The 19,337-nt window shown below is 37.7% G+C and overlaps 1 protein-coding gene across 2 annotated transcripts in view; it reads left to right on the forward strand.

Moving 5' to 3' along the window:
* Window positions 1-19,337, forward strand: part of PRKG1 (protein kinase cGMP-dependent 1) — a 1,281,256-nt gene that overhangs the window by 819,723 nt on the left and 442,196 nt on the right. For both annotated transcript variants that reach the window (XM_081245892.1, XM_081245891.1), the window contains exon 4: window positions 1,427-1,532. In XM_081245892.1, the coding sequence (XP_081102018.1) occupies window positions 1,427-1,532 (106 nt within the window). The remainder of the gene's footprint in view (window positions 1-1,426; window positions 1,533-19,337) is intronic.

Raw genomic sequence — 19,337 nt, forward strand, 5'->3', positions numbered from 1 at the left:
AGAGGAACTAGAATGTGACTGGAGAATACATGTGAGATGAGCATTGTTTTCTGCTGAAGGTTGATTTTTGAAGGCTATTTGGAATGGAGCCATGCACACACAGGTCCTTGCTGCTTTGTTCTTTTTCTACTTAACTGACAATCTTTGTTCTCCAGTAAAGAGCTGGCCAAGGGAGAAGTCATGTTTTCTTTTTTAGCTTCAAACAATTTTGCAAGGAAAAATTAGGTAAAGTTCAAAGATAAAGGTTTGCTTTAGAGTGCAATATTCCTTTTATCATCTTTTTCACCTGTTCCTCTGTGGATTACTTCTAGCATCCTCCTGCAAGGCACATACATGGCCTGATTACTTGAGCATTTTCTCCTCTCCCTTATACCCAAATCTTGATCTATTGCATTCACTGGGCTTAGTCTGAGAACTGTGAAGAAGAGAGAACTGCATTCGTCCATTTTTGTTTTTGGATCACTAAACTATACCTCAGCCCCATTAACTGGTCTTTCTCAAACCCCTGCACAGCCCTTCTCTACCCCATACTCCATGGGTACTATGTATGAATTGTCTTTTTTAGTTCATGTGCTAACCTAAAATATTTCTATTATGAAAATTTGCAGACATACAAATAGAGAGCATAGTAAAACATGCTTCTTGAATACCCATCACACAGATTCAATTACCAACATTTTTAGTGTACTCTTTTAAAACCTAAGTTTATCTTAATATTTTGTTCTCTTATGCTATAACATCAGTCTTTCTAAAACTTATCTTTTAGTCATGTGCTTAATAGATCGAATAGTGATCTCTTCTGTGGTATTCAGTTTCAATACTTAATCATTCATTGTTAAAGACAGTGGTATGTGAGAGAAATTAAAATTCAACAAACATAGCTAATATATTGATAACTTCATATGGTAACTTTGGGCACAGGTTACAATTTAATTGTAATTATTATTTCTATTCTATTAAGTTAACCCCTAAAGTTAACCCCTAAACCTGAAAACTAAATTTTCACCTATATTTTTTAAAATTAAAATATGATCAATCATGTGAGTCATTAACCTCATTCTGGTTAATTACCAGGCAGTGTTATTTCTTGTGAACCTCTTATTCTTCATCCGATTTCCTTTGTATATAGTCTTGAAATTACTAAATACTTTCAATGTGTTCTTAGACTGTCTCATCCCTTAAGGACATAAGAGCAACAGGAATCTTCCTTATAGACATTAATACTAGTATTGAAAATTATGAACTACATTTTGTCTGTAAGAATACTTGCCTTCTTAACTAAATAGGATAGCTTTATGATATTAGCTTTAAACCAAGGCTAATCATTTTTATTCCACTGAATAACTCATTGCTTTTGCACATTATAATACACTGTTGAAATTCTTTAATTTTTTTTTCCTTTTTTTTTTTTTTTCTTTTTCTGCAGCTCTTGTAAATGTGAAACTCTGGGCCATTGATCGACAATGTTTTCAAACAATAATGATGAGGACAGGACTCATCAAGCATACCGAGTATATGGAATTTTTAAAAAGGTAGGATGCTTTCTTTTCTCCTGAGAGTGTTTTATTGTCTTTTCAACCTTCCTCTGAAATGCAGCCCAGGGAACACTTTTTGCCTTTATCTCAGTCTTATTAGCCTACAAATTTGTGGAAGTACAAGACTTTGGACTGGCTTCTTTCTATTTCTGCTGCCAAATTTCATGATAGTTGGTTAAGTCAGAACTTCAGAGTTTCATACAACATCCTGTCATAGAGGAGAGCAGCACAGAGGAGAGAAGCAAGTGAGCATTTGCAGGAACAATGACAACAAAAAGGATATTGAGTCCATCTCTAACTGTTGATCAATATATTTACCTCTTCTAAAGCAACCCACAGTATAACACTGAATCATCTCTGTGTGAGGTTCTGTATTAAAGATCAGATGACTAAGATGAAAAGTTCCAAGAAGAAGTTTATTACCCTTTAATCCTGAATTTAATTTCCCAAATTAAATTCATTTTATGTTGCAGTTCTGAGGTATCAAAAGCTTTTCTTTTCCTGATATTATATATTATCATAATAACTCAGTATACCATAGGAATTGGAATAAAATGCCAGCTTTCGTTTCTTAGGAATATACTGATAGTCACTGAAATTCATTTGTCTCTATGCTTATTTTATTTTAAAGAGTATATATTATCATTAAAAAGAATATTGACAACTTTGACTTTTTTTGAAAAATAGTTATTTTGTATAATTTTTCTTTTGAAACAGAACCATCACTAAATAGTGATGTACAGAGTATGTGAGCTAAATGGGAGTGTAACACCAATTAAGATTTCATTTTTGAGTGCTAGAATGTTAAACTGGCCTTTTTATTTTTGGTGGAGAAATGGTTTAAATGGAGTCAAAAAATCATATTTTGTGTCAGTGATGGAAAAATCTTAATGGATATCTATTGAATTTTCTTAAATGCAATTTTACTGTTCCTTACTTGGGTATTTCTTTTGGTTAACTTATTGTTTCTGATTACATTTTTTATTTCCACATAATTTTTTCTTTATTCCTGGTAAAAGGGCAATAAAATTCAAATATGACATCAGGTGAGACCATATTAAAAAAAATTACTCTATTGGCAAGGTGTTGGTTTTTTTACTAAAGGTGATTGAATGAAACAGAAGTGGAAATATGAATTTCTTCTGTTTGAAGATTAGTATAGTTTGCGAGGAAATTAAATTATTCAGGTGCCATCTGTGTATGTTATATATGTATATATATGTTGATATGTGTGCTGATACATAGATGTGTGTATGTGAATGGAGACAGAGAAAGAGACAGAATGAATGTTCATTTTTAAGCCTTTATTAAAGTACAAGTTATTGATTTCTTGTGATGCAGCCCTGACAGAGAAAGATCCCAATTGGTAATCAGTGAAATGCTTGTTTGTGGAACAGAGTTAACTATTTATCTCACATACCTAAGAGCTGGGTATTTATGATGCTGGCTTCAGCTTCCATAAGTTAGTTTTCATAAGGAAATGGAATGAGTGCCAATGCTGTCTTTCATGGCTCCAACAGAAACTCTTTTTTAGAGGCACAATTTCAGGAAATTGTAGATGTCTGTGTGTGTGTGTGTGTAATTGACCCTGGATATACTTTTATTTTTGTATTCTCAGAGATGCCCAAATTTGTAATCTATTTTGACAATTCAAACCTTAAACAATAAAAGTTGGTTCTCTTAGACTGCGTAAACATTTCTTGTTGGTCACCTTAGAGCAAGTGGAGTTTAACTGATTTACTAAAAGAGACAGGCACTGACTTTGATGTCACTCTTCATCTGGCCACTCTGTAAAACAGCAAGTCCACATCATTTGTGTATGTAGTAGAGGGCTGGGAGTCCAGAGAGGTGACAAATGACCACTGTTGCCTGGGGCCAGCTTTAATCTTCCTAAATTATGACTGTGACCAACTGGTTCTCTTTCTACAATGCTTCAGTGGCTCATAGTTCCTGTTGAATTAGTTACAGCATCATTAGCTGGGTATTCAAGGTCCTCCCACAGCCAATGGCAGCCTGCTTTTTCAGCCAGGTTTCTTCTTGCCCCAGGCAAACCAAATGATTCCATGTGCCCAAACAGACCTTGTGCTTTTATATAGCACACTGCCTCTGTTGCCTTTTCCCCCATTGTCAATGTTTAAATCTCTCTCTTCTTTTTATATTCAACTAAAAGCTGCCCTTTCCACAGATACTGATGGTTCTACTGGGAAGCAATCTCTTTCTTCTCTGGAGCTTCATTTCTACCATATGTGTTATTTTCTACTTTATTATAATCTCACTGCTAAACTTATCTCTACTTTTAAACTACAGACTTTTCAGGACTAGAGCTATTTCTTAAGCATCTTGGTATTCTTCTTTGGCACACATCTTAACACTTTGTAGACAGGCAGTTTACAGGACAGTAAGTGTGGGACGAATACGTAATTTGCAGGGCCCATTGGAAAATAAAATTCAGGGCTCCTTTTGCAAAAATTGTGAAAAATTTCAAGACACTGGTGGCATAGTATGAAACCAAGTATAGGGATCTTCTAATCTTGGGCCCTGTGCTATTATACTTGTGAAACTAAGAGTGAGTAATCATTCCTCCTTCACTTTCCCAGGTTAATGCTTGCTGCCATTTATTTTGAAAGGCTGTTGGGATGACATAATATTCCCCAAGGAAATGTAGATCTTGTCAAACTAAGATGACCAAAATTAATTAAACTTTTCTACCATAACTTCAGAATTTTTTTATTTCCCTGTTTATTGTTGATATTAAAATTCTGCTTACCACTCTTACATTATGTAAAAGCTTTAAAAGTTTATGTAGTTAAATCAGCCAACTTTTTACTTTATGGTTTCATGTTTAGAAAGACTTTATCATAAAAACATAGACTTAATACTTAAATCCTCTGTAGCAGCCTGTGTGTGTGTGCATGTGCGCTTGTGTGTATGCGCATGGCGGGGTGTTTTTCTCTAATATGTTTGCTAAATAAAACTTTCATCTGAATTTTTCTACTATAGATACATATACTTTATAGTTTGTTAAGGACTTAAAGCAATGTGACACAATCAGAAAAATTAAAACTCTAGCAGATAGTATTAGAAATCATCAGAATTCTTCGCAGTGAGGTTCTCTATGGTACATTGGAATTTCCTCCTAATGGAGGACTTTGAAGGGCAGGGACAGGCTAAAAGAGGAGTGATTCTGTATCACTGCTCATCTCTCCATACCACACTTCACTTTTCTAAATAAGCAGTAAATTTGGAGGGTGAGAAAAGGAGGGGACACATCAGGCATGTAAATGCACAGACAAAATGCAAGGCTTTTTCTTTATTATCAAAGTCGGTTTTTTTCATTCCAGTGTGTTTACTCATTTTGTAACCACCAGTCATGTGGTCTGGCCTCCTCTTTGCTATTAAACTCCACATCAAACCGTGATTCTGGTTCTTTAATCCTATTTAGTCGTTTCTCTTTTGTGCTTAAATTTCACATTCCTTGATGTAAACACAGATGTTCCTATGCAAGCATAGCAAAATATATATATACATATATATTTAAGGGGCAGTGCTGCTAAGCAAGGTACGATTGCTACAGGTCCAGTAGCGATTTTGTGAGCTGCATTTTCTATCTTCTTTGGCTACTGAAAAATGCTGTTGTTTTGCAGTTGGATTTTGAAAAATAACTGCCAGAGTTAACTGCCAGAGTTAATTTGTGTTGCTTTGTTCTGAGCATATCCTCTGTGCTACTGTTGGCACAGACATCTATACCCGGAGGAGCATTAGAATGCAGCTGTGTGACCACTGGGATATGCTTGAAGGAACTGGGTTTTCTGTTGGCCCCAAACTATGATGATGCTGAACCTCTATTTATCTTAATGCCTCCTTGACAAATCAGACACAGCAGGGACTGCTTGGAATTTAAGCTACTCAATCAAGCCTGTCGACCCACAAATAAACCTTTTCGTGATCCACTAAGGAATCTTTTGGTAAGGCAGATATGCTTGCATCATCATTCTGCATAAAACCTTGCCATGACTACTGCTCACTCCTAAGATAAAGTAGGTCTTTGGCACTGTCGTCAAAGCCCTGCTTCCTCTGGCTACTGCTGACCTCCCGAGGTTCATCTTACTCCATCTTCTCCTTCCTTGTCTTCTCATTCCCCTTTGCTCTAGTCACGTGGTGAGCCTTCATTTCCTTATATGCTGTGTTCCCTCCCAATGGAGATCCTCCTAAGAGACTCCTCTCCCTTTGAATAGATACATTTTCTAGGGTGATCTATGGTGTAGTACCCTGGAAATGGTGTGCCATTATGGCAGAAAAAAGAATCTGATCTCTCTCAAACAATTACAAATTTCTGATTTACCTTCCTTAGGTTGAAAGAGAAATTAATAGTATTAGCCACCAAGTTTCATGTTGTATTTTCAATAAATAGAATTTTAAAGTTTAGGGATTTTGAAGTTCTTTACCTATTTGATTCTCAGCTGACTCTCCAACCGTTAAGGAATTTGGAGGTAGTTTTCAGTTTTAAAACTATCAGTCATGTGGTTTGGCCCTCTTTGGGCAGAAGAGTGGATCTTCTCCAGGGATCTCTGATCAGATCCCTGGAAGCTAATTTATAACAAAGCCCAAAGCTAATGGCTCCCTATGAGGGCCGTAGCAGCATCCACATACAAAGTGTCAAGGTGAGGAGTAGGCCTTTGGCAAATCATAGAACTACTCTGTTGATTAAGCCTTCTGCCCCAGTTTTCTCATTGAAAGCCCTGGTATACATTTTGATGCTGTGTAAAGGTTCCTTATTCTGTATGTCCATTCCTAGGGAGTAAGCCCCAATCTAGTTTGTTATTCCCCCTTATTCTCTAAAACAATAATACTTGTATATACATCTAACATATAATTAAATAAATGTTACTTACATATGCATATTAGAAAAGTAAGTGATTCCTTTAAAAAAAAGCAATATGACTTTGTTCTAGAAACTTCATGCTATCCTTTGGGTATCAGAATGACCTTCACTATGTGGATAATTTCATTTGGGGTTGACTCGGTGACTTCAGCCTATATCCCAGACCGGCCTTCCTGAAATGTCTTTAATTGCTTTACATTTCTCTCACCTGGTAGTTTTGACCACACCTGTCACTAGCAGCAGCCTAGCCTATATAATGATGCATCTTCATGTCTGGTCTCATACATCAGTAATGATTAAATTTTAGTTTTAGAAAAATCTAAGGCAAGATATAGTTTCATCTCTGTGCACATTTTATAGGTGAAGGAATTGAGTCTCAGAGGCCAAAATAAGCTCACATTCACTTAGAAACAGAACTTAGAACTCAGGTTTCAGAATTCCCAGTCTGAATATTCTACCATACCTGGACTCAAGTTCACAGTTCATTCACAGCTTCTAATGAAGCTTCTCACTATAGTAAACTTAACATGAGGGTGGGTTAGTGGTATTTTCTTTTTGCCACTCCACGAAGGTAACATACTTATATTATTAGTTTGATATTATATAGACTTTTTTCTGTACTTTATATTATTAGTTTGATATATAGACTTTTTTTCTGTACTCTATATGTTTTTAATTTCGGCCTGGGGTAAGAAAATTTTTAAATGCCTTGCAAGTTTTTCCTTCTCTGATCCAGTTTAAAAACCCCCAAATTTCATTTTCTTATAATTCAATACAACAGGTCACCTTGTTTCTCAGATTTTTATTGTTTATCATATTTATAAAAACATAGGGAGAGATTTAGAGTTCTTTGAGTAGAATACAAACTTGTAAGGGATATGAGAGGTTGCTCATTTCACTAATGAGAGAGCCGAGGCCTAGATTGGTTATGGGAGTTGTCCAAAGTCACATGGACAATTGGTAGTACAGTTAACCCTTGAACAATGTGGAGGTTAGGGGCACCAACCCCCATGAACTCAAAAATCTGAGTATAACTTACAGTCAGCCCTCTGTATCCATGGTTCCTCCATATCTGCCATTCCACATCCTCAGATTCAACCAACCATAGATCATGAGGCACTCTAGTGTTTACTATGGAAAAATTTTTCATGAAAGTGGACCCATGCAGATCAAATCCCTGCTGTTCTGGGGTCAACTATATACTGATCCAGCTCTCTGCCCTCAGGTAAAGCTGAAATTCAACTGTCTTTTGTTCAAAACCTCCAGCATATAACTCAACACGATCTTGACTAAACACATGTTCCAGTGTTTCACAATTCCTCTATGAGGAAGCCAAGCTCTATTTAATACTCCTGCTAAGATTGCTATATTGTCCATAGGAAGAGAAAGTAACTGCTTATACCTGCCCTTGTAATATCAGTTTTGAATGACAGATGTGGGGTGGGGTCTGGAAATTTACATTTTTAACAAGTTCTCAGGTGATGCTCATGCTTTTCGTCTGGGGACCACTCTTGGAAATCATTGATCTAGAATATAAGATGAAGGTAGAAAATATATTTCAAATATTTTAAATGTTTGTATGACTTGTTATGAAAAGGGTACTTGTTTAAATTTTGGATTCAGCATCTTATAGGTATGTAATCTTAGGCAAGTTTCTTTAAACAGACTCTCAGTTTCTACAACCAAAAATAGGATACCCTCCCATAATGAAGGATTATAATTAGGAACAAACAAAATATGATAATATGAGCAAACAGTTACTGAGTGTGTGCTAAGCAATGTTCAAAACACTTTAGATGTATTAACTTATTTAATCCTCAAGAAAAATCTTTAAGTACTAGCATTTACATTTTACAGATGAGAAAACTGAGGCCAAAGAGTTAAAGTTCCACAGCTAGTTAGGGGTAAAGCCAGTAGTTCCAGAACCGATCTAAACTTGGTCGCATACTACCTCAGTAACTGCTGGATACTCAAATATTAGTTCCCACCCATTGCTGCCCTCCTCAACAAATTTACATTTACTTTGCCTGGAGATTTGGGTAGTTGACTTTGTCCTTGCTGTATCTGGGTTTCCCATTTACTGTATTTTTTTCTCTAATATTGCCCTTTCCCCAAACCTCAGTAATTTTTTCCTTCCTCCCACCCCTGAGGATATGTTCTTAGAAATAAATGCTCTGTGATAGCATAAGAGCTGTCACTTTAAATGGTGATGAATAAAAGTGATGATGTCTTAGAATTGCTTAGGCTCAGTGATGTTTGGAAATCTACCACCTGTATGTCAGCAGGCACCATTATTACTAAAATGGATATTAAATGACCAAGAACTAAGGGTCAGTGTCTTTTGGCTTCAGAGGAAAGTGTCTGTGGCTTGAAGCTCCTTTCTACCCTCCTGCCTGGAGCTCTTCAAGCACAGATGGTGGTCTTTAGGCAGGACCTGTCCTTGCTTAGTTAAGCTGAGTTCTGTGAACTTCTTTAAGGAATTGCACTATTTGGACATTTATTGATGGAGTATTTTGGTACACTTTAGTCTGAAGAAATCATGATGCTACATTTTGGGCACAAATTATGTAGGGGACAACATAGTCTAATCAACTTGTTGAGATCACATTTGTGGAAAAACAAAATCACGATCCCACTTTCCCTAGATTTTAAAGGGAGAGATGGCAAAAGAAGGTGCATATGAAAATAGTTTTAGGGATTTTGGACCTTTTTAAAACATTTTCAAAGGATAGGTGACAGACCTTTTAAGCTCATAAGCTTTGAGCTTTAATAGAGCTTTTCTAGAAGATTGTGAAACCTGCATTACAATTAAGCTTTGCAAAGCTGGCATAGTTTTAATTTGATGGCAAATAATGTGACGAATAAAGAGGCACTTTCTCACACCATTTTCAAGTTGGCCTGCTTACAGCCCATTTCATGGTAGCAGATCCATTCTCATTAAAGGTAACAGAGGAGCAGATAAATGTAAAAGTGGCCATTAATTTCATGCTGTCATCTAGCATTTGCACAAATGTCTCCATATTGATCCTTTTTAAAAAGAAAATGTAATCTGATATTTGCATAATATAGTGATTAAAATTATTCATCTACAATGTTTACATATAGGCATACTCACCTCCACATGTGTGAATTCCTTCTAATTCTTGCAAATAATTAATAAGACATCTGATTTATGGTATTTGTGGCTAAAATTGTCCATTTAAGTCAAGTAATGAGTCTTATACAGACAAGTACTGTTTGGGTCTGAGGAAGACAAGGTCCCAACTAAGGGACTTAGTACATTGATTCATTATGCTGCTCCTTCCTGAGTCTAAGCTTGAAAGGATGTGTCCCTTTGGGGATTATAGGCTGACTTTCCTCCATCACGTTCCTAGTATAGTTTCTCAATACTCTGGGGTTTAAAAAACTAAAGCAGTGTGATAAAGCAGTTTAATATTCTTCCATTTTATTGCTGTAGTTTTGATCCTTATAAATCATTTCTGTAGTGAGGCTTCTTTATTTTTTATTGAAGTATAGTTGATTTACAATACTATATTAGAGGCTTATTTCATTTCTGTATCTTTCATACTGAGCCTACTTACTGTCCTATCATTTTAAAATGTTTTGTATGCCAATGATTGGTGCATCTGGGAGGGAGTTGTTTTCCATCAGGAGAACTACTCTGTAATGAACAAGTTCAGAAGGAATCCATGAGCTTTTAGGGAAACTAAGACGAGGAGCTCCTTGGATCCCGGCAACCTAGATTTCTCCACTAGATGTAGAAATCTACTTCCCCACAGCTGGAGAGAAATCTGAGAATCTGGAGTGTGGATGAGGAAACTCTGTTGAGGGCCAAAGTAAACATCCGGGTGATTTAGACAAAGTATGTGTCTCAGCTTGTACGTTTTATCTGTCGTGGGAAGAGGAGAATACATCAGTTTGTTTAGAAATAGCCTGAATACGGAGAAATATGACTCATAGTTTCTGTTTCTAGGGTTTGTGTGGTGTGTGTGGTTTTCTTTTTTTTGCTTGGAATAAAGTAAGTCATAATTTATTTACCAATATGACTTTACCAAGGTGACCTCTTAAGCTTAGAATCTGGCTGTTAAGCAGAAAGGGTATCTCCAAGCCAGACAGTTCTGCTTTTCTGCTTTGCCTCAGGTGTAGGGAAAGTGTGCTGGAATGGGAAGCCATGAGAGGGAGCAGCTGGCATGTCTGGTAACAGAAAGATGGGCTGGGTTCTGATCACTCCCCCACAGTGAGAGTTTTCAGAGCAGTGGAGACAAGGGAGGAAACAAGAACAAAACAGCCCACACCTGCTACTTTATACACATTTATCTCACTTACCTTTGACGGGATTCTTTGAGGGAGTTGGCATTATTCCCATTTTATTGAGGAGGCAACTGGAGTTATGAAAATGATAAGCTTTCCCAGCATCACACAGCTGGATTCAAAACCAGACCCGGTCCCAAAGTCCTTGTTCTCTTGATCACATCAGGACAACTTCCTGAAAATGGATAATGTCAGGAGATAAATAGATGAGTATTTATTATTTTTTATATATAGAAGAAAAGAGCCAATTGGTGAACATATTAAAATAAAAAGTCACAAGGATAAATAATGACAAAATTTATTTGGAAATTCATTTCTTGATGCATTTCAACCATTGAAAAAAATTCCTAACATTAATTTGTGTGTAATCATCTATCCATATATGAAAGGAATCGTGAGGTTTTGAAGAGTTATTTAAAAACAGAGGGGAGAGGATATTTCTTCTTTGAAATCTCCTGATAAGCATAGTATTTTAAAATTTGTATGTATACAACAAATGATAGAATATTTATGTCAAAGCCTAGGATTCCAATTAAGCAGTGTAACTTCAGTTATTCTATAAATACATAGGGTTTAAAATTATTCAGTACTTTTGAAGAAATTCTGTTTTCTCAGTTTACTGGATGGGGTCCAATGGGTAAACATTGCATTCCATGTTTGGAAAAAACTCCTTAAGTCCTCTGGTCTGTTGTGCAAACAGAGATAAATTAAAGTTGCCTCAGAGGATGGATTTGTTTGTTTTATTTTTTGAAAGGAATCCATGAGTAAATTTAACACAGACAAGGCCAAGATTTAAGGCAATACAAGGAACATATTAAAATTCAAGGACTTTAGTTGCAGAGAATTCTGAATTGTTACAAATTTCATCTCTCTTTTGCTCATATGCACTCTGAACTCTGTATACTTAGAAGTAGCATTGTTTGCTGAAATTATGTCCTGGTGTTAGAGACAGGGGAGTTACAGGGAATGAGAGATTTTTGTTGTTATTGTTACTCTATGTTCCAATATCGCCTGGATAAAAATATGAAAACATACCATAAGACTATCCAACAGATAAGTCTGAAAAGTAGCTAAACCCTAACCAGCAAGAAGTTATTGACTGGTCTTTTAGTGAAGTTAGTGAATATTATTCTAAATGGCGTTAAGCGAACCTTCCTTCCTCCCTTCCTCCTTCCCTTTCTCCCTCCTTTTCTTCCTCTTCCCTTTCTTCTTTGCTTCCCACCTTTCTCCTATTCTTCCTCTCCTCCTCCTCCTCCTCCTCCTCCTCCTCTTTTTCCCTCAATAAATAAATGCATTCAGATGTAGTAGTAGTCAGTAGCTTCTTATGGGTAAAGTTTTTGGTGTTTTGGTACAAACAACATGTGATCAAAAGGGTGGATTAAAACCAATATATTCTGCTATGTTAAAAATATTAAATTCATATTTTAAGTACTTTTAGACACTTAATACAAAAGGTGAAGAGTGTGCTAAGTATTTAGTAGTAATGATAGGACCACCTGGCAAAATGAAGAATTCTATATTGGATGTGCAGAATTAACCCAAATGAGGTTTTGTTACCTATATTAACACATAAAAGTGACCTTTTGCATTGAATAAGAAATAAGATGAATCTATGAAAATTGGAGTCTACTCTAGGAAAACAATTTTCATTCATTTAGCCTAGTTTAAGGATGTATTGTCTCCCTAATGACAGTTCACTCAGTCTTCACTCTTGATGACTTAAGCTCTGATTCTCAGAATTCTAATGGCTAGTTAATTAGGCTCTCTAGCACTAAACTATTTTTACTTCAATTTGAAGCTCTCTAATAAGACAAGAGAGATCCTCTTTGAGTTAAAAAAAAAATCAAGCTTTTTAGAAAAGAGAGAATTTTTCTATCACTAATAATTATTCTTTTTTTAAATCTTTATTAGAGTATAATTGCTTTACAGTGGTGTGTTAGTTTCTGCTTTATAACAAAGTGAATCAGTTATACATATACATATGTCTCCATATCTCTTCCCTCTTGCATCTCCCTCCCTCCCTCCCTATCCCACCCCTCTAGGTGGTCACAAAGCACCAAGCTGATCTCCCTGTGCTATGTGTCTGCTTCCCACTAGCTATCTGTTTTACGTTTGGTAGTGTATATATGTCAGTGCCACTCTCCCACTTTGTCCCAGCTTACCCTTCCCCCTCCCCATATCCTCAAGTCCATTCTCTAGTAGGCCTGCATCTTAATTCCCGTCTTGCCCCTAGGTTCTTCTGACCATTTTGTCTTTTTCTTTTTTTAGATTCCATATATATATGTTAGCATACGGTATTTGTTTTTCTTTTTCTGACTTACTTCATTCTGTATGACAGTCTCTAGGTCCATCCACCTCACTACAAATAACTCAGTTTCATTCCTTTTTATGGCTGAGTAATATTACATTGTATATATGTGCCACGTCTTCTTTATCCATTCATCTGTTGATGGACACTTAGGTTGCTTCCATGCCCTGGCTATTGTAAATAGAGCTGCAATGAACATTTTGGCACATGACTCTTTTTGAATTATGGTTTTCTCAGGGTATATGCCCAGTAGTTGGATTGCTGGGTCATATGGTAGTTCTATTTTTAGTTTTTTAAGGAACCACCGTACTGTTCTCCATAGTGGCTGTATCAATTTACATTCCCACCAACAGTGCAAGAGTGTTCCCTTTTCTCCACGCCCTCTCCAGCATTTATTGTTTGTAGATTTTTTGATGATGGCCATTCTGACTGGTGTGAGATGATATCTCATTTTAGTTTTGATTTGCATTTCTCTGATTAATGATGTTGAGAATTCTTTCATGTGTTTGTTGGCAATCTGTGTATCTTCTTTGGAGAAATGTCTGTTTAGATCTTCTGCCCATTTTTGGATTGCGTTGTTTGTTTTTTTGATACTGAGCTGCATGAGTTGCTTGTATGTTTTGGAGATTAATCCTTTGTCAGTTGCTTCATTTGCAAATATTTTCTCCCATTCTGAGGGCTGTCTTCGTCTTGCTTATGGTTTCCTTTGCTGTGCAAAAGCTTTTAAGTTTCATTAGGTCCCATTTGTTTATTTTTGTTTTTATTTCCATTTCTCTAGGAGGTGGGTCAAAAAGGATCTTGCTGTGATTTATGTCATAGAGTGTTCTGCCTATGTTTTTCCTCTAAGAGTTTGATGGTGTCTGGCCTTACATTTAGGTCTTTAATCCATTTCAAGTTTATTTTTGTGTATGGTGTTAGGGAGTGTTCTAATTTCATTCTTTTACATGTACCTGTCCAGTTTTCCCAGCACCACTTATTGAAGAGGCTGTCTTTTCTCCATTGTATATTCTTGCCTCCTTTATCAAAGGTAAGGTGACCATATGTGCATGGGTTTATCTCTGGGCTTTCTATCCTGTTCCATTGATCTATATTTCTGTTTTTATGCCAGTACCATACTGTCTTGATTACTGTAGCTTTGTAGTATAGTCTGAAGTCAGGGAGCCTGATTCTTCCATTTCCATTTTTCTTAAGATTGCTTTGGCTATTCGGGGTCTTTTATGTTTCCATACAAAATGTGAAACTTTTTGTTCTAGTTCTGTGAAGAATGCCAGTGGTAGTTTGATAGGGATTGCATTGAATCTGTAGATTGCTTTGGGTAGTAGTCATTTTCACAGTGTTGATTCTTCCAATCCAAGAACATGGTATATCTCTCCATCTATTTGTATTATCTTTAATTTCTTTCACCAGTGTCTTACAGTTTTCTGAATACAGGTCTTTTGTCTCCTTAGGTAGGTTTATTCCTAGATATTTTATTCTTTTTGCTGCAGTGGTAAATGGGAGTGTTTTCTTAATTTCACTTGCCGATTTTTCATCATTAGTGTATAGGAATGCAAGAGATTTCTGTGCATTAATTTTGTATCCTGCTACTTTACCAAATTCATTGATTAGCTCTAGTAGTTTTCTAGTAGCATCTTTAGGATTCTTTATGTATAGTATCATGTCATCTGAAAACAGTGACAGCTTTACTTCTTCTTTTCCAATTTGGATTCCTTTTATTTCTTCTTCTTCTCTGATTGCTGTGGCAATCAGGATGGGACAGGGGTTAAAGAAGCAGCTGATTTGGGGGCTCTGGCTCACTCAGGCCGGGAGGAGGGAGGGGCACGGAGTGCGGGGTGAGCCTATGGTGGCACAGGCCAGCATGACGTCGCACCAGCCTGAGGCGCGCTGTGTGTTCTCCCGGGGAAGTTGTCCCTGGATCACGGGACCCTGGTAGTGGCGGGCTGCACAGGCTCCCGGGAGGGGAGGTGTGGAGAGTGACCTGTGCTCTCACACAGGCTTCTTGGTGGCAGCAGCAGCGGCCTTGGCATCTCATGCCCTTCTCTGGGGTCTGCGCTGTTAGCTGCGGCTCGCGCCCGTCTCTGGAGCTCCTTTAAGCGGCGCTCTTAATCCCCTCTCCTCGCGCACCAGGAAACAAAGAGGGAAGAAAAAGTCTCTCGCCTCTTCGGCAGGTCCAGACTTTTCCCCGGACTCCCTCCCGGCTAGCCGTAGGGCACTAACCCCCTGCAGGCTGTGTTCACGCCGCCAACCCCAGTCCTCTCCCTGCGCTCCGACCAAAGCCCGAGCTTCAACTCCCAGCCCCGCCCGCCCCGGCGGGTGAGCAGACAAGCCTCTCTGGCTGCTGAGTGGTGGTCGGCACCGATCCTCTGTGCGGGAATCTCTCCGCTTTGCCCTCCGCACCCCCGTGGCTGCGCTCTCCTTTGTGGCTCTGAATTTTCCCTGCTCTGCCACCCGCTCTCCGCCCGCGAAGGGGCTTCTAGTGTGTGGAAACCTTTCCTCCTTCACGTCTCCCTCCCACTGGTGCAGGTCCCGTCCCTATTCTTTTGTCTCTGTTTATTCTTTTTTCTTTTGCCCTACCCAGGTACGTGGGGAGTTTCTTGCCTTTTGGGAGGTCTGAGGTCTTCTGCCAGCGTTCAGTAGGTTTTCTGTAGGAGTTGTTCCATGTGTTGATGTATTTGTGGGGAGGAAGGTGACCTCCGCATCTTACTCTTCCGCCATCTTGAAGCTCCTCCCACTAATAATTATTCCTCATAGCTCTTGTTAAATTGCTCTGGCATCTCAAAGTACATGATTAACTTCTTTAAATAGTTTTTTTCCATATAAACTTAACAAAAATCTGATTATATTTTTTCATACTTTTCTCTCTTCCAAGTAAACAGAGGATTCCTTTCAGAAAATTTTATAAATTGTCAATAAAGGAATAAAGTGAAAATGCCTTTTTATTTTTAGATTAATGCCCTAACCTAAGATGAAAACTTAATTTCCTTCTTTGGACATATAAGCACTCTTTGGAAAGACCCTAGCCCACTACAAATGTAGTGGACTTAAGTACTAGTGCATCTTACTCTTCCTTTTCTGAAAAGTGGCAGACTTTATTCATACTTAAGGTTCTTAGGCTCAAATTAAGACAGAATTATTCAAAGCAGATTTTAGAATTAACAAATATACTATAGAGTTAGACCTGGAGTACTTCAGGACTCTGTGGCTGACATTATTTTTCTGATCTTTTTGTCTGAGCCACATGTTTGATCTTGCTTATTCAAGCTCTAGGTGTTTACTCTGTGGAAATCCCAGCATCCATAAGTCCCTTCAGTACTGTCTTTGTCATCAAGCTCCATCATGTCCATGTATACCTTGATATTTTGTTTCACCAACCTGCCTATATCCCTGTCCTGCTGTCGCCTGGCTCGTCTGTTGCTGCCATCAACACCAATTAATTTGGTCTCTTTGGAATTAGTTGAAGTTGAGTGCAGTATAGTAAACAGGTAGTGTTTTGGGATGATAGAAAAAACAGTATGGTCTAGGGGAGTAAGTGGGCCTGAGGTTGAAATGGGATGTTGATGAAGGAGCCGAATGCAAACCAGGGAAATAAGTCAGTAGTCTCCCAGCACACTGGAACAGATCTGGAGTTTATGTGAAGCTGAAGGTCTGTGCTTAGGACAGAATCAGTGAATGAACCACACTGGAATATCATTTTAGCTAAAGATTTTGATACACCAGGAAAAAGCCATAACTTGGGGAGAGATGAAGTTGAGAATAAATTCATAAGCACTGAGAATTAAAGGCATCATAATCATGAAAATTGAGGAATAGGAGATAGCTTTATATGGATTTCAAATACCTTTTAAAAATATAGCTTTTCTAAATTATTCCATTTTAACTGTTATACATTAATAAAAAAGCATATTTTATAAAAATTCTAAAAAATGAGAGAATATTGTTACTTTCCAAAAAGATACCTGCTGTCAGCATTTGAGGATTTTAGTTATATTTTTCTACTCATGTGAAAGTTTTACCTAATTGTGCTCATGATGTGTACACAGCTTTTAATGTTGTTGTTAATGTAACATTACATCTTTCCATGTTATTTAATATTAAATCTTTCCACACTCTTGGCCGTCATATGCTGTCAACCATTGACTTCTCTACTTGAGATTAAAGGACTCTTAGTTCTGGGCTTCCCTAGTGGCACAGTGGTTAAGAATCCACCTGCCAATGCAGGGGACACGGGTTTGAGCCCTGGTCCAGGAAGATCCCACATGGCACGAAGCAACTAAGCCCATGCGCCACAACTACTGAGCCTGCTCTCTAGAGCCTGCGTGCCACAACTACTGAAGCCTGTGTGCCTAGAGCCAGTGCTCTGCAACGAGAGAAGCCACTGCAATGAGAAGCCCACGCACGGCAACGAAGAGTAGCCCCCGCTCGCCACAACTAGAGAAAGCCCATGTGCAGCAATGAAGACCCAATGCAGCCAAAAAGAAAAACAAATAAATAAATAAACTTAAGAGAAAAAAAAAAAAGGACTCCTGGTTCTGCGAGACCAGGGGGCAGGGTAGATGTAATAAGAAAAGACTTAGAATGGAGGTAACACAACTTCAACCTACTTATGTGCACTTGCTGTGAATTCCGCGCACGTGCTAATCGTACTGCCCTCGGACAGTGGAGAATGGTTAGTGTCAGGAAAAGATTCTGGAGAGGAGTGAGACTGATATACAGCTTTAAAAAGAAAAGCTTCTGGGTTGGTCTTAAGTGTTCTTTTCATGTTGGGTTTTCAGATGCGTAAAGAAGGTTTTCACAGATCCTCTGTATTTTGATGGGAGAAAAAATTAAGTTAGACACTTCCTAATTTGGGTATAACATTTAAAAAGCATTTTTTATTGCAGTATACCATATGTACTATAATGTGCACAAATCTTAAGAGTACAAATCAATGCATGCTTATCTATTTATATGCCCATGTAACCAAGATCAGGTTACAGTATGTTTTCAGGTCCTTAGAAGGCCCTTCTGTGCCGCTTCCCAGTTAATCTCCTCTGTCAAAGATGACCATTATTCTGAGCTCAACCATCATTGATTAGTTTTGCCTGTCTTTCGACTTTATGTTAATGGAATCATATAGTATGTACTCTTCTGTGGCTGGCTTTTTTTGCTTAACATTATGTCTGAGAGAGCCGTCTCTTCTGTTGTGTGTATCAATAGTTCATTCTATTTTTATTGCTCTGTATAAATATTCCACAATTTGTCCATTTTAATGACAATGGTCATTTGAGTTCTGTCCAGTTTTGAACTTTTGTAAATAAAGCTACTGGAAGCTTTCTCTTTTTTTCTGAAAGCTTTCTTGACCAAAGACATCAAAAGTGTCTTTTGGTGAGTAAATGCCTTCATTTCTCATGAGTGTATTCCTTGGGATAAAATTTCTGAGCCATAGAGAAGGCATATATTTAACTTTTACAGATCGTGCCATATAATTCTCTAAACTGGTTGAGTCAATTTATACTCCCACCAACAATAAGAAGGTGTATTCCAGATCCTTGCCAACATTTCATATTTAAGATCTTTCAAAATTTTATTTCGCTAAAACATTTTAATAAAATAGAATATCAGTCTCCAAATCATTTTGAGTGCATATCTTAACATTTTTTAGCATACTGCCATACACACACACACACGCACACACACACACACATAGTATACATTCCTTTATAAATGAAATACAGGTACTTCTGAACTAAAGTATACAGAAAATAAGATTTTGGGAAGGTGAAATTAAAATAAATAGAGTTAGTAATATTCCTTTCATCAGCCCCATCGATTGTTGCACAGTTTTTGCAAGAAGACCTGTGATGTAAGGATCATAATGAAATCAGTGATTGCAGATGGAATGACTCTACTATCTTGCACAAAAAGCCTGTCCCTGGGTGCCCTGGGTGCTACCAGTTTCTCCTGGTCCAGCTTTAGAGGACAAACTAAACTAGATTAGACTGAAGTTTTCCTAGGTCTAGAATCAAAATATAGAAAAGATTTTGGGGGCTGATGATTGTGAGTCATTCCAGTGTAACCGGCCTCTCGTGTCTTCTCTGGTGCTGTGCATCAAGCTAGTGTACCCTCTGCAGAGGACGACTTTAAGGCATGCGTACGTGCCTGGATTGTAGACCATGTTTTTGTCCCATGTTTACTTTGCTTGTAGTTGATTTTTCCTTTGCTACTGGTGGTCCTTCTTAACTGGTGGTTCTCAAAGTGTGCTATGGGTATCCCTGGGCATCCCTGACACTCTAGGGGGATCCATGAGGTCAAAACTATTTTC

This window comes from Mesoplodon bidens, assembly GCF_964165515.1.
Source record: "Mesoplodon bidens genome assembly, chromosome: 1".
Taxonomy (NCBI): Eukaryota; Metazoa; Chordata; class Mammalia; order Artiodactyla; family Ziphiidae; genus Mesoplodon; species Mesoplodon bidens.